The sequence below is a fragment of the Oncorhynchus keta genome, chromosome 35 (assembly GCF_023373465.1).
Source record: "Oncorhynchus keta strain PuntledgeMale-10-30-2019 chromosome 35, Oket_V2, whole genome shotgun sequence".
NCBI lineage: Eukaryota > Metazoa > Chordata > Actinopteri > Salmoniformes > Salmonidae > Oncorhynchus > Oncorhynchus keta.
Genome location: NC_068455.1, coordinates 28,755,139 through 28,769,685, shown reverse-complemented (window position 1 = coordinate 28,769,685; position 14,547 = coordinate 28,755,139). Strand labels below are relative to the sequence as shown.

General features: G+C 46.3%; 1 protein-coding gene across 4 annotated transcripts; it reads right to left on the bottom strand.

The window, feature by feature from the left end:
* Window positions 1-3,941: 3,941 nt before the first annotated feature.
* On the bottom strand, window positions 3,942-13,130 carry LOC118368007 (uncharacterized). 4 transcript variants are annotated; one of them, XR_004822246.2, is made up of 6 exons: window positions 12,897-13,130; window positions 12,654-12,788; window positions 12,433-12,544; window positions 12,210-12,339; window positions 10,009-10,760; window positions 3,942-9,907 (listed from the first exon to the last, which is right to left on the bottom strand). XR_004822246.2 is itself a non-coding variant. In XM_052496841.1 (3 exons), exon 1 carries the CDS (start codon window positions 11,329-11,331, stop codon window positions 10,297-10,299), a length of 1,035 nt encoding a protein of 344 aa, XP_052352801.1. In that variant the 5' UTR covers window positions 11,332-11,466; the 3' UTR covers window positions 3,942-5,535; window positions 6,943-9,907; window positions 10,009-10,296. The 4 variants fall into 4 exon arrangements, 2 of the variants coding, with proteins under 2 accessions (XP_052352801.1, XP_052352800.1); XR_008092999.1 differs by having other exon boundaries at window positions 12,210-12,271; XM_052496841.1 differs by lacking the exons at window positions 12,210-12,339; window positions 12,433-12,544; window positions 12,654-12,788; window positions 12,897-13,130 and having other exon boundaries at window positions 3,942-5,535; window positions 6,943-9,907; window positions 10,009-11,466.
* Window positions 13,131-14,547: the final 1,417 nt, after the last annotated feature.

Below are 14,547 nucleotides of genomic sequence, written 5' to 3'. Positions count from 1 at the left end.
GTGGAACAGGACATCTGTTTGTCCTGGGAATGGAGAGAATATTCGACCAAAGTTCATAATCAGCTTGTCTAGCTGTCTTGACTGCTCCGGTAGGAGAGTTTGGCCACGGCGCACCTGTGGTAGAGCCTCTTTTTTTTCTTTGCCCTCCAGGGCCATCAAAGCCACCTCCTCCTCTCGTCCATGGTACGTCTTCAGCAGGTTTATGTGATAGAGTTGGACCTTCTTCCTCCTGTCAGGTTGCTTGATGAGGTAATTGACCGGTGAGACCCTTTTCATTACCTCGTAGGGCCCCCTCCACTGCGCCAGCAAGCGATGTTCGGCCGTGGGCACAAGCACCATCACTTTCTCTCCCACGGTGAACTCACGGGGGGTCGCAGATTTATCATAGGCCCGACCTTGGGTCCTTTGGGCCTTCTCCATATGCTCCTTGACTATGGGCCACACTGCTGACAGGCGGTCTCTCATCAGGGTAACGTGTTCTATTGTAGATCGAAAGGGGCATGGTTGGGTCTCCCAGGTCTCCTTGGCTAAGTCGAGGATTCCTCGACAGGGTCTGCCATAGAGCAATTCAAACGGAGAGAATCCAGTGGATGCCTGGGGTGCTTCTCGCAGGGCAAACATTAAGTGTGGGAGAAGCATGTCCCAGTTTTTCCCGTCTCGGGACACCACTCTTCTCAACATGCTTTTAATTGTTTTGTTCAAGCGTTCACACAACCCATCTGTTTGAGGGTGGAATATGCTTGTACGTATCTGTTGAACCTGATATAACCGACACAAGTCCTTCATCAACCGGGACATGAACGGGGTTCCTTGATCGGTTAAGATAGTCTTGGGAAGGCCCACACGAGAGAACATCAGGAATAACTCCTTGGCAATTCCCTTGACAACATGTTACGTAGGGGTATGGCCTCCGGGAACTTGGTAGCATAATCTATAACCACTAGGATGTACTCGTGTCCTCTGGCGGATTTTGGGAGGGGTCCTACGAGGTCCATAGCTATGCGTTCAAAGGGAGTCTCTATGATGGGGAGAGGAATCAAAGGGTTACGTAGGTGTGGCCGTGGGGCTGTACGTTGACATTGATCACACGTCTTACAATACCTGGCCACATCTCGGGTGACACGGGCCAATAGAATCTCTGCATGATTCTGTCAATCGTCTTGTCTCGTGCCAGGTGTCCTCCTAGGACGTGGGAATGGGCTAACTGTAGAACTGTATCCCTGTATGGTCTAGGCACCATTAGTAATTCCTGGTTTTCCCCCTTCGTCGTACGACCCAGTATAAGAGACCCCGCCTGATTGCATAGTAAGGAAGAGGGGCTCACCTGATCCGTCGACGTTCCTTCCGTCGATCACCTTCACCTTCCTCATGGCCTCCCTTAGGTCTGGGTCTCTATGCTGCGAGGTGCCGAACTGTCCCTTTAATTCCTGGGGCAGGTCAACTCAGTAGAGGGATGTGGAGGTTGTTCCACATCCCCATCAGGGGAGACCGAGGAGAATCCCTTCCAGGTTCCCTCCTCGGATGGAGCTTCAAATATATCCCTTAGTGCCTGGTTGCTCCTTCCTTCCTGCGTTGTGTATAGCCCTTCACAGGTGTCTTCGTCAGTGGTTTCCTGGAATATCTGTCGTAAACGTTGGGTCGCTATTTCTTCCTCTGCTGTAGAGGACGAGGACGCGGCTACGCCTCCTTGTAGTACTACTACCTCGGGCTTGGAGATTCTCTTCTTTCCTGTCCCCCTTCTTCCCGTGCATAACGTCATCTGCCGAAGCTCCTTATATAGGGGACAGTCTCTCCCGATCAATAATGGCACCTTCAGCTGGGGCACTTTCCCTGCCCTGACTGTACACCTTCCTTTTGGAGTGAGAATAGGCAGATTCACAGTGGGGTAATAGTGGGTGTCTCCATGGATACAGGATACGGCTACTTTGTCTGGTAGCAGTGTGGCGGAGGTCACCATCCGCTCCTCTACTAACGTAACCATACTTCCCGAGTCGAGAATAGCTACCACATCTTGTCCTTCAACTCGCACCGGAATCTCTGAGGCTGGGGCTATCTCTGCTAACCAACAGTGTTGATCCTGCCCCCTCAAAACGGGATGTGTGGGGGTAGGCAGTGACGACTCCGTGACCATGGGCTCATCCTTGCTAGGACATTGTGGGGCATAATGGTTGGGAGACTGACACTTATAACACCGACCCGGCTGTGTGGTGGCTGACTTCTCCCACCTCCGGGGGGGGCTTGGACGTTTCGGTGGCGGGCGCGCCGGGGTGAGTCGTGGTACGGGATTGGAAGACTCCTTCCGTTCCTCCTTGTCACTTTTTAACAACTCCCCTGTAGACCGATATGTTTCCACCGCCTGGGCTATGTCGTCGGCTGACAACGGGTTGGCTTGCCCCACAACCCTTTTTAAGTCACTGGGTAATTCTCTCAATATCTTGTCCACTACGAGAGTCTCTATCACATGTCCTACTCCCTTTCCAGGTTCTAGCCACTGTTTCGTCAGTCGTATTAAGGCGAAGATCTGAGCACGGACGGGTTGATCAGCTGTATAGGTCCATTGATGGAACTTACAGCCCTATCTCTGGCAGTCAGCTGGTACCGGGACAGGATCTCGGTTTTTAGTCGCCCATAGTCCGCCGCTTCGTGGGAATCCAGGTCAAAATAGGCTTCCTGAGCCACCCCGGTCAAAAGAGGAGCTAATGCGCTAGCCCATTCTGTGGGCGGCCACTCTTCCAAGGTGGCCGTCCTTTCGAAGGTCATGAGAAAGGCCTCAATATCATCCTCCTTGGAGAGACGAGGTAAGATGGCGTGAGCAGCCGCTCTTGGCCTAACTGTAGGTTCTTCTCGTCGACTCAGCTGTTGTTGCAGGAGTTCTATGGTTGTCTGCTGTGCCGTGATCAATTGTTGTAGTAGGGCGTTATCCATCGTTCTTGAATGGTTCCTCCGGGTCTTCTGGAAGAATATTAATTTACTCACTTATCCTTGTGTCACTCGTCCACCTAATACCCGCATCCTCCACCAATGTGAGCGTACCAAGTAATTAGGCGTCACTCTAAAGCGGGAAGGTGGAATAAACGAGTCAGGAGTAGGTTTTTCTGATTGAACACGGTTCTCTATTGAGGGTATTTTGTCAACCAAAAACATTCTAACATAATCAATGAAAAATCTTCCAAGGAAAAACACACATCTTCTTCTCCAGATGAAACAAGAACACAATAGGATAATCTTTAAACTACAACCAACATAAATCACGGGTTTGTCACCATCTTCGTGGTTCTTTCAGCACAGCTTCTCTCTCTCGGTGGCCATCTTCCAGAGATAGTTTTCCCCTCTCTGCTGGTTCCATTCTCTCTTTTATAGGGGAAGGAGAGTATCTCATTAGTACCGTCAGCTGTGCTTAATTGACTCTGGTTACCTTGTCTCCCATGCTTTGTTGGGCTACTATCCATGAGCCCAGCCTGCCCTCTAGTGGTCCTTCCACAATAGATTTTCTATTGTGTTATTGACTGTATATTTGTAACTTTGTGTCGTTATTTTTGTCGCACTGCTTTGCTTTATCTTGGCCATGTCGCAGTTGTAAATGAGAACTTGTTCTCAACTGGCCAACCTGGTTAAATAAAGGTGAAATAAAAATAAATATCCTGCGTTGGGGAATGGAGGGGTGATGAAATATCCTGTGGCCATTAATCTTTCCTCGGGCGTTGAGGGTGACTGAAACCACAAGGACAGGCACTGATTAAATGTTTCTAATAGAGGCCATTCATCTCCCTGGAAAACTCCTCCATGTGTCACCACCACACAGATAGCTATCTTTGTTCAGCCTGCCTCTCTCCATAGAGACATCAAGGTTTTCATAATGATGCACACAAGTTGATCAACAAGCTAAAATCTTACAGTGATGTCTTTGGATCTGTACAATAAATGACAAAAGTACTTTTAGATTACTCATTTGTTGATGAGCATCCCATTCATGAACATCCCAACCTCGTTTCAGCATAACCAATCTGATCATGATGTTATAAAGGGCATTAATATTCCGAATGTATGTTTTGCATTAACGACCACATGTTTATGGTCATCGTGCACTCCGATTATCCATAGCTGCTGCTGTTTTAATGGAAGATGGTTCGATAATATGCTACTTAGTATGACTTGTGTGGACACATTTATATTTTCACATTAGTCATCAATATCTCCCAATCTGACAATTTATCAAACCTCAAACACTTTTGTTCTCTCTGTCTACCACAGGTGGAGACAGGGCCTAGATAGATGATCAACTCACCACACCAGACTGGAATACAGATTTGTGGCCATACAAAGAGGGAACATTGAGTTCAACATGGAATAAAACATCCAGGTGATAATATCTTTATAATATCAATCTAAGCAGTTTTTTTGGTAACGTATTAGAAGTCCGATTGTTTTTGTGTTTTTACCTTTATTTAACTAGCTAGGCAAGTCAGTTAAGAACAAATTCTTATTTACAAAGACGGTCTCCCGGGGAACAGCAGGTTAATTGCCTTGTTCAGGGACAAAACGACAGATGTTTACCTTGTCAGCTCGGGATTCGATCCAGCAACCTTTTGGTTACTGGCCCAAAGCTCTAACCACTAGGTTACCTGCCCTTTTATGATGGGTACTAATTTTGAATTGTACAATATCAGCAATCAACCAATTCACACAGACAGTCCATTCACCAGTCAATATTCCAAAGGTTCATTGTCTATGTTATCATGAATTACATTTATGTAAAAACATGTATCCTGCCAGGCTCCACATGGTTCATATGACTCCCACCAAACAGTAAGATCATTACATCCCAATTAAACATGTACCTAATTCAATCTCAGTTGAACAACTGTCTAATTTTATCAGTGTAGCAACATTACAGTACACATGCTGTACATCCACTGCTGACATCATGATGTCATGGGGTCAAACGCATCAACTGTGAGCTCCCTCAATGCATTAGACAAAGAGATTAGACAGAGCCAAGAAAGCAGTCTGCAACTTTTGTCAGAGTAACACAAAGTAAATGTAGTACCTGCACCATCAAAGTGGTGAGGTTGACTTCAGTATTTAAATCACGTAAGATAAGTTCATTAGCTCTATTCATTACCAATTAAATATAACATCTTTAAAAAATGTAAGCCAAAATATAATTCCACCATCTTTAGATGACACTACTGATTCTGTATGAGGATATATGAGTTGGTTGTGACAGGGGCAAGAGAGGAGAAAGGGGAATGGTTACATGCTGGGATGGGCTCGTGGGGGGGTAGGTGTGAGATTATTCAAATCAGAGACAAAATAAAAACCTCCAAGCTTGGACAACAACGCCCTCCATTGGCCAACCGGAGCATATTTCCCTCCATACTGACACCCTCCATGTAAGCCCAGTGACCACATAGAGATGACCTCTACATACATATTTGACCTCCTGCTTGTCTCCTCTCTGCTTGGATGGAGACTCCTGGATGCTTACCAGACTGTTGGAATAGGGTCGCCCAGGAACGAGAGAGACCCTCTTTTCTGTGGATGAATAAAAGTCATTCCATGAGATACAAGAGGTAAATAATGGACCTGTGAAACAATCTGTTGTTTTTTTTTTTTTTTTTTACAAACTGAGCTTTGATTAAATGCCACATTTGGCCCCTGCTGTGTGTTGGTCTCTTAAGCCCAGGTCCCAGTGATGTGGCAGGGTATCAGTATGGTGAGTGGGGCCATGGTTCCCCCAGACCACAGGAGGTGCACATTCATTTGTATTTATTTTTTATTTAACCTTTATTTAACTAGTCAAGTCAGTTAAGAACAAATTATTATTTACAATGACGGCCTAGGAACAGTGGGTTAGCTGCCTTGTTCAGGGGCAGAACGACAGATTTTTATCTTGTCAGCGAGCAACCTTTTGGCTACTGGGCCAACGTGCTAACCACTAGGCTACCTTCCGCCCTAATGGGTAATGGCTGGAGTGGAATGGTATCAAATACATCAAACACATGTTTTCCATGCATTTATGCCATTCCCTTTGCTCTGTTCCGGCCATTATTATGAGCCGTCCTCCCCTCAGCAGCCTTCACTGCCCCAGGCCCAGCGGTGATCAGCAAGGCCCAGCAGAGCTCCATCTGCTCTGGGTAACACCAGTGGCCCCTACCAGGGAGAGCAAGGGGTGGGGGTCACGGATGAGTAACTATGACAAGGTTGAGAGAGTCCTGGTCTGACATTACAGTACACCACCTCCTCTCTGCACTTCATCCTTCATCACCCCTCTCCCAGCAGTGGAGACCCCCTGCCCACCAGTACATGCACTTGAGTCCCACTCCGGGCACAGACTCCCCACTGAGTGACAGCAACAGGCCAGCAATGGCCACACACACACACTTACACACACACACAAACAAGCACGCATTACATGCACTCACGTGCACACACACACATGCATGTACACACATACACATTTACTCTGAAGAGAGGCATTCACTGTACAGTCTCCAGCCAGACGTGAGAAACAACACTAGTTTCTTTCCAGGGCTGCTGCTGTTTCTAATGCTCCATCAATCTAATGTTCCAAAGAGCAACTCTCTTAATGTTCCCCATCACAATGACAAAGGAAGATGTTACAAGAGGCATTTATTCTTCAATACGAACTCATACACAAAAAAAACACCATCTGCATGTATATCAATAAACAATTACATTTTTTATAAAATCGGCAAATCTGTGCAAAATGTATTCATTATTAGACCTTTGGTAACTGTGACACTAAATAGCTTTTCTAAATTTAAGATGGATATAAATAACAAGCTCGTCTATTTTAATTTAATCATAAGATAAATGTAAGATAAAATAGTGCATATGTGGAGTCTGCAGAATGTGTCACTATGAAGCACACAAAATTATTGATTTGCATATAAACATACAGTAAAAAAACACACTAACCTTTGAGATGGTGGATACCTGCTCTATGGCAGGTAGTAGGCCAGAGAATGCCCTTTGGGTCTCCAGGGCTTGTTTCCACCAGCTGCCCAGCTTACAGTGACCCAGCCTATCCTCTGCGGTGCATCTGAAGCATGCTGCCTCCTCCTTGTGCAAGGCCTTCTCCCCTCCAGGTAACCTGTCTCTGGGGCTGAGGAGGTGCTGGGCTGGGGGATTGCGGCTGGAGTTGTTCCTGCGGGACAGAGGGACTCCAGGGACCTGTAGCTGTCTGGAGCGTACGGACCTCCGACGGGGGATGAGCAGAGAGGAGTCCTGGAGAGAGAAGGGCCGGATATTCCTCCCAGAGCCCCCACTGTCCAGTTCCCCCTCCAGGGTAGAGCCTCTATCTGTACTTGGGCCACTGGGCCCTGCACTTCCCAGCTCCTCCAGAGAACAAAAGGTCTGGTGGAGCTCAGAGAGCAGGTCCTGGGTGGTCTCAGTGAGGGCACAGGATGTCAGGATCTCTGGTTGGTCCACTGCATCCTGGGAGTCCTGGCAGAAACATTCTATTGCTTCCTCAAGCTATGGAGGGTCAGACACCCTCTGAACAAACACAGAAACCCAGCTGGCCAATACTGTAGGTGGTCTGCATAGTATGTACAGTATTTATGTAATTGGACAGTAGAAGTCTGTCACCTGTAAGGGCTCCAGCTCCAAGGAGCAGAGAGATGAAGCAACAGCAGCCCCAGCGAAGAGGGAGGTCTGGGGGAGGAGGTTCTCTGATTTGTCCCCTCCAGGTATGACGCTCCACACGTCAGTCACATGAATGATTTCCTCAGTCACTTCCTTGTAGTAGTCAATGTAATCTGGATTATCATGAACAAAAGTAATTTAGTTAAAGGGCCAACTATTTAAATATCTCTCAGTTAAGTCATACAGCAGATATAGTGAAAACACAGCCACAACACTGAGAGTGTAGTAACATTTGAAACACACCATAGTCAGGTGTCAGGGAGTTGTGACTCTCCACTTGGATCGCAGAAACAGAGGGCACTGATTGGTTGTCCTCATTACTATACAACTGAGGATGGAGGTTTAGTCTGCGCAGACTATGTCTGACAAACAAATGATCACATAAAGAACACGTCCTTATCTTATTGTACTTTATAACACAATGCTGGCCACAGAAAATAGTGCAACATTGGACTAATCAGTCTGTTGAAATTATAAAGTAAACATAGCCATTGTGTAAATGTAAGGTTTGAAAGGGGTCACCTTCTGTCTAATGTTACATCTACAGGGGGAACTGCCTCCTCTTCCACAATTACGAGGTTGTCTCCTGGTATCACAGGTCATGATCTCCTCTACTCCCCCCAATGGAAACATTACAAAATAAACAAAAAATACACACTTTCAAGAACTCAGAAAACCGGAAAATGTTATGTTGGGGTAATATTCAAGAACTGTATTTCAAAAAGAGCTGACAACTTAAATCTTGAGTATCATACAGCTCCAGTCAGTGCATCTGAACTCACACTCAGTGGAGAATGCCATTACAACTCTCCTTCCGTGGCCTCCAACTGCTCTTAAACGCAAGTAAATACATGCTATTCAACCGATCACTACCCGCACCTGCTCGCCCATCCAGCATCACTACTCTGGATGGCTCTGACTTAGAATACGTGGATAACTACAAATACCTAGGTGTCTGGTTAGACTGTAAACTCTCCTTCCAGACTCACATTAAGCATCTCTAATCCAAAATTAAATCTAGAATTGGCTTCCTATATTGCAAAAAAGCATCCTTCACTCATGCTGCCAAACATACCCTCGTAAAACTGACCATCCTACCGATCCTCGACTTCGGCGATGTCATCTATAAAATAGCCTCCAACACTCTACTCAACAAATGCAGTCTATCACAGTGCCATCCGTTTTGTCACCAAAGCCCCATACACAACCCACCATTGCGACCTGTACGCTCTCGTTGGTTGGCCATCGCTTCATACTCGTCGCCAAACCCACTGGCTACAGGTTATCTACAAGTCTCTGCTAGGTAAAGCCCCGCCTTATCTCAGCTCACTGGTCACCATAGCAGCACCCACTCGTAGCATGCGCTCCAGCAGGTATATCTCACTGGTCACCCCCAAAGCCAATTCCTCCTTTGGTTGTCTTTCCTTCCAGTTCTCTGTTGCCAATGACTGGAACGAACTACAAAAATCTCTGAAGCTGGAGACTTATATCTCCCTCACTAGCTTTAAGCACCAGCTGTCAGAGCAGCTCACAGATCACTGCACCTGTATATAGCCCATCTGTAAACAGCCCATCTATCTACCTACCTCATCCCCATACAGTATTTATCTTGCTCCTTTGCACCCCAGCATCTCTACTTGCACATTCATCTTCTGCACATCTGCCATTCCAATGTTTAATTTCTATATTGTAATTACTTCGCCACCATGGCCAATTTATTGCCTTAACTCCCTTATCTTACCTCATTTGCACTCACTGTACATAGACTTTTTGTTTTCTTTTGTTCTGCTGTATTATTGCCTCTGTTTTGTTTATTCCATGTGTAACTCTGTGTTTTTGTATGTGTTGAATTGCTATGCTTTATCTTGGCCAGGTCGCAGTTGCAAATGAGACCTTGTTCTCAACTAGCCTAACTGGTTAAATAAAGGTGAAAAAAAATAAACATTCCTGGTGTCTTTACTCAGGCTGTTGAAGGAGACAGGGTCTGTGGCGCCCTCTAGTGTCAGAGGCAGGTCAGGGCAGCCTGGGTGGAGTATGTCTGCTGGGAGGGATGTGCTGTCATCCTGCCTGCTGTGACTCCATCCTCCAGGGAGGAGATCTGCTGCAGCATCACTGTGCTTCCATACACATAAGGGATGCCCCATCTCAGCGGGAGCAGAGAGGAGGCAGTGCCGAAAGAGAACATAGATTCAGAGCTCTCCTTGGATGGGGATTGTGCCAGAGTCCAGTGTTTCTCCTGCATTGAGACAAAGAAATTCATTATTTTAATAACCAACATTGCCCAAGTATAATACCGCAGCACGCTCACTCTCAGACAGAGCCACAGTAGTAAAGTACCTCAGCTATAAGAGGCGGATCGTCATTAGGTGGCTCTGTGTCTCCCTGCTCTCCCAGCCTGTCAGTAATCATATCCACTGGGGAGGGGCTAGGGAGGAGGTGCCTCGGGGCCTGGGTGGTCAGACTCAGCTTCCGACAGCTCCTTTTCCTCTCTTGTTGGTAGGCCATGCCGCCTCCTCACTGGGCCAGCGGATATACCAACCACACAGTGATATTGGGTATTGCTTTATAACAACATTTGTGGGGTCATGTTTTATTATTATTATTTTTTTTTTAATTCACCTTGATTTAACCAAGTAGGCTAGTTGAGAACAAGTTCTCATTTACAACTGCGAACTGGCCAAGATAAAGCAAAGCAGTGCAACACAAACAACACAGACTTACACATGGAATAAACAAACATACCATCAATAATACAGTAGGAAAAAAGTATATATACAGTGTGTGCAAATGAGGTAAAATACGGGAGGTAAGACAATGAAATAGGCCATAGTGGCGAGGTAAATACGATATAGCAATTAAACACTGGAGTGATAGATGTGCAGAAGATGAATGTGCAAGTAAAGATACTGGGGTGCAAAGGAGAAAAAATAAATAAATACCGTATGGGGATGAGGTAGTTGGATGGGCTATGTACAGGTCCAATGATCTGTGAGCTGCTCTGACAGCTGATGCTTGATGTTCGTGAGGGAGATAAGAGTCTCCAGCTTCAGCGATTTTTGCAGTTCGTTCCAGTCGTTGGCAGCAGAGAACTGGAAGGAAAGGCGGCCAAAGGAGGAATTGGCTTTGGGGGTGACCAGTGAAATATACCTGCTGGTGTGCATGTTGCGGGTGGGAAATGCTATGGTGACCAGAGAACTGAGAACCAAGGGCTATATCTATTCCTGGTTCTACATTTTTGAATGGGGCATGCTTATTTAAGACGGTGAGGAAGGCACTTTTAAAGAATACCCAGGCAGCCACTACTGATGGGATGAGGTCAATATCCTTCCAGGATACTCGGGCCAGGTCATTTAGAAAGGCCTGCTCACTGAAGTGTTTTAGGGAGCGTTTGACAGTGATGAGGGGTAGTGGTTTGACCGCAGACCCATTACGAATGCAGGCAATGAGGCAGTGATCGCTGAGATCCTGGTTGAAGACACCAGTGGTGTATTTAGAGTGCAAGTTGGTTAGGATAATATCTATGAGGGTGCCCAAGTTTACAGATTTGGGGTTGTACCTGGTAAGTTCATTGATAATTTGTGTGACATTGAGGGCATCAAGCTTAGATTGTAGGATGGTCGGGGTGTTAAGCATGTCCCAGGTTAGGTCACCTAGCAGCATGAGCTCTGAAGATCTATGGGGCGCAATCAAATTCACATATGGTGTCCAGGGCACAGCTGGGGGCAGAGGGTGGTCTATAGCAAGCGGCAACAGTGAGAGACTTGTTTCTGGAGAGGTGGATTTTTAGAAATAGAAGCTTGAATTGTTTGGGCACAGACCTGGATAGTAAGACAGAACTCTGTAAGCCATCTCTGCAGTAGATTGCCACTCCGCCCCCTTTGGCAGTTCTATCTTGTCAGAAAATGGTATAGTTGCCTCCCGGGTGGCACAGTGGTTAAGGGCGCTGTACTGCAGCGCCAGCTGTGCCACCAAAGACTCTGGGTTTGTGCCCAGGCTCTGTCGTAACCGGCCGCGACAGGGAGGTCTGTGGGGAGACGCACAATTGGCCTAGCATCGTCCGGGTTAGGGAGGGTTTGGCCGGTAGGGATATCCTTGTCTCATCGCGCACAAGCGACTCCTGTAGCGGGCCGGGAGCAGTGCGCGCTAAACCAAGGTTGCCAGGTGCACGGTGTTTCCTCCGACACATTGGTGCGGCTGGCTTCCAGGTTGGATGCGCGCTGTGTTAAGAAGCAGTGCAGCTTGAGAGAAGATAGTAACAATTGCATACCACGAAATTGGGGAGAAAAAGGGGTAAAATGTAAAAATATATATATATACATCAACAAAGAGAGCGCCTGGGGTATGGGAGTGGAGCTAGGCACTGCTGGGCCTGGATTAACCTCTACATCACCAGAGGAACTGAGGAGGAGTAGGATAAGGGTACGGCTAAATGCTATAAGAACTGGTTGTCTAGTACGTTCAGAACAGAGAGTAAAAGGAGCAGGTTTCTGGGCGCGATAGAATAGATTCAAGGCATAATGTACAGTTATTGACTGTACCTCAATGTTGGCTGGAGTTGTCTGAGTTCAATCATAGATTCCCTGAGGAGTCTGATCCAATCCTCTGGAGAGAGAGTGTTGCTGTTCTGAGACTGATACTGCAGGGCAGAGAACGGACGAATAGGAACCCCTGCAATTCCCAACATTTCAATGACTTTCAGAATACTTGATAGTGATGATGATATTTCTGAAATCAGTATCAGTCACAATCACTGATCTGTACCTGGCTCTTTCACTGCCATAGGGATCCCTGTGGTCCACCAACGCTGAGGAAGCCCCTCTATTCCACACTGACTCTCAGTCTCTTCCGACTGATTAGTACAATGGCCTACATCCTAATAAAGATAGTTTTTCAATAGAAAATGACTGACAAACACACTGCATGTACTGTATATGCCTATATGTATTTACATCTGTTATGATATGTGTTACAAAAGGGATCACCTTCCATACTGCTTCCATGCAGTCTGAAGCCTCCACACATAGACCAAGCCTCTCACATCCATTGAGGAAGTACCTGACATGTCATCACTTCCTGTGTGGCCTTTCTTTAGGAGGAACCAGGCATCTGAGATATGGCTGAGGGGCAGAAAAGGCTAGATTGTATGGCTTTCAGTTTTCATATTCAGAGAGACAGTATTTCATACAGTAGTCTATGCAGTATAGTATATCCTTGTATATCTATACCTGTTCTGTAGGAGTACATCGACAGAGAGCTTGAGGTTGTAGGGGCTGTCTGTGGCTGGTCTGATCCAGTATAGATATGTCAGCGCCAAGCAGAATTGCTTTCTCCTCAGCAGACTGTGGATGATGCAGTGGTGCTGCCAAGAGAACCAGGGTGGTTCAGACCTGGGGCTCAGCAGCAGCTCCATTGCGTCCTATACAGATGTAATGACATACACTCTTAGCACATTTTTTTCGATCTAGAACCTTAAAGAGTTCTTCGGTTATGTCCCCATAGGAGAACCCTTTGAAGAAACATTTTTGGTTCCATGTACAACCCTTTCTACATATAAACTGTAACAACAACAAGTGTTCTACCTGGAACCAAATGGGTTTCTTCAATGGTGAAAGCTAAAGAACCCTTTGGGAACCCTTTTTTCTAAGAGTGTAGCCATAGGGCACTCTAACCCCCATTTGGCTCTATTGCATCCCGCTAGAAGGCATTCAGAACACCTGCTCTTTCCATGACAGACTGACCAGGTGAATCCAGGTGAAAGCTATGATCCCTTATTTGGGTCACCTGTTAAATTCACTTCAATTAGTGTATATGAAGGGGAGAAGACAGATTAAAGAAGGATGTTTAAACTTTGAGACAACTGAGACATGGATTGTGCCATTCAGAGGTGCACCGGTTTGTGTCAAGAACTGCAATGTTCCATGCCCCGACCAATTGAGGCTGTTCTGAGGGCAAAAGGGGGGTTCAACTCAATATTAGGAACGTGTTCTTTTAGTTTTGTTCACTCACTGTACACCAATGGACTAAGTGGTGCTGTGATACCAGTCAAAGGTCAACATACTGATAAGTGTCCATGGTCGAGCACCAGCACCAGCTTCAGCAAAGCCTGCAGGTTAGGGGGTGGGTACCCCTGGTCGGTGCAGTCCTCCTCGTAAAGGAGGAAGACAGAAAGAGAGTGAGAGTGACCGCCTATCAGTGATGTAAGGATTACCCAGGAGTGTGGAGAGAAGCCCTACGATGGATCTGATCCATATCTCTCCATAACCCCAACCCTTGAGCGGTAATACATTGATTGTACTTACAGCTGAAGTGCCAACTCTAACCGTATCAATAATCCTAACCCTAGCTATAACCCTAACCATAACAATGCAACTCTTGTTACACTGTACTTATATGAATAGTTACACAGTAATAACAACTCTGTGATGTAAAGTGTGACCGGTTTGTAAAGTTTGACTGTGTGTGTAAGATTAGTGTATGCATCCTTACCAGGGTATTTGGGCAGGAGTCCGATGATGTCCCACCACTGTACCGACCGACACAGACAGATGTGTTGCTTCAGAGCTCTGCGTTCCCCATTCCAGCAGTCCTGCCTCACTGCTGAGGAGCCACAGTCGACCCTGCAGACCACACATGGGATCACCAAACCTACACACACACGGAGGAGAGACAGCCACCAATTAATCAGAAAACAGCTCTCTTTGTGGTGTCCCCATATTGTTACACCCGTCTGCAAAGCTGTCATCAAGGCAAAGGGTAGCTACTTTGAAGAATCTCCAATATAAAATATATTTTGATTTGTTTCACACTTTTTTGGTTACTACATGATTCCATGTGTGTTATTTCATAGTTTTGATTGCTTCACTATTATTCTACAAT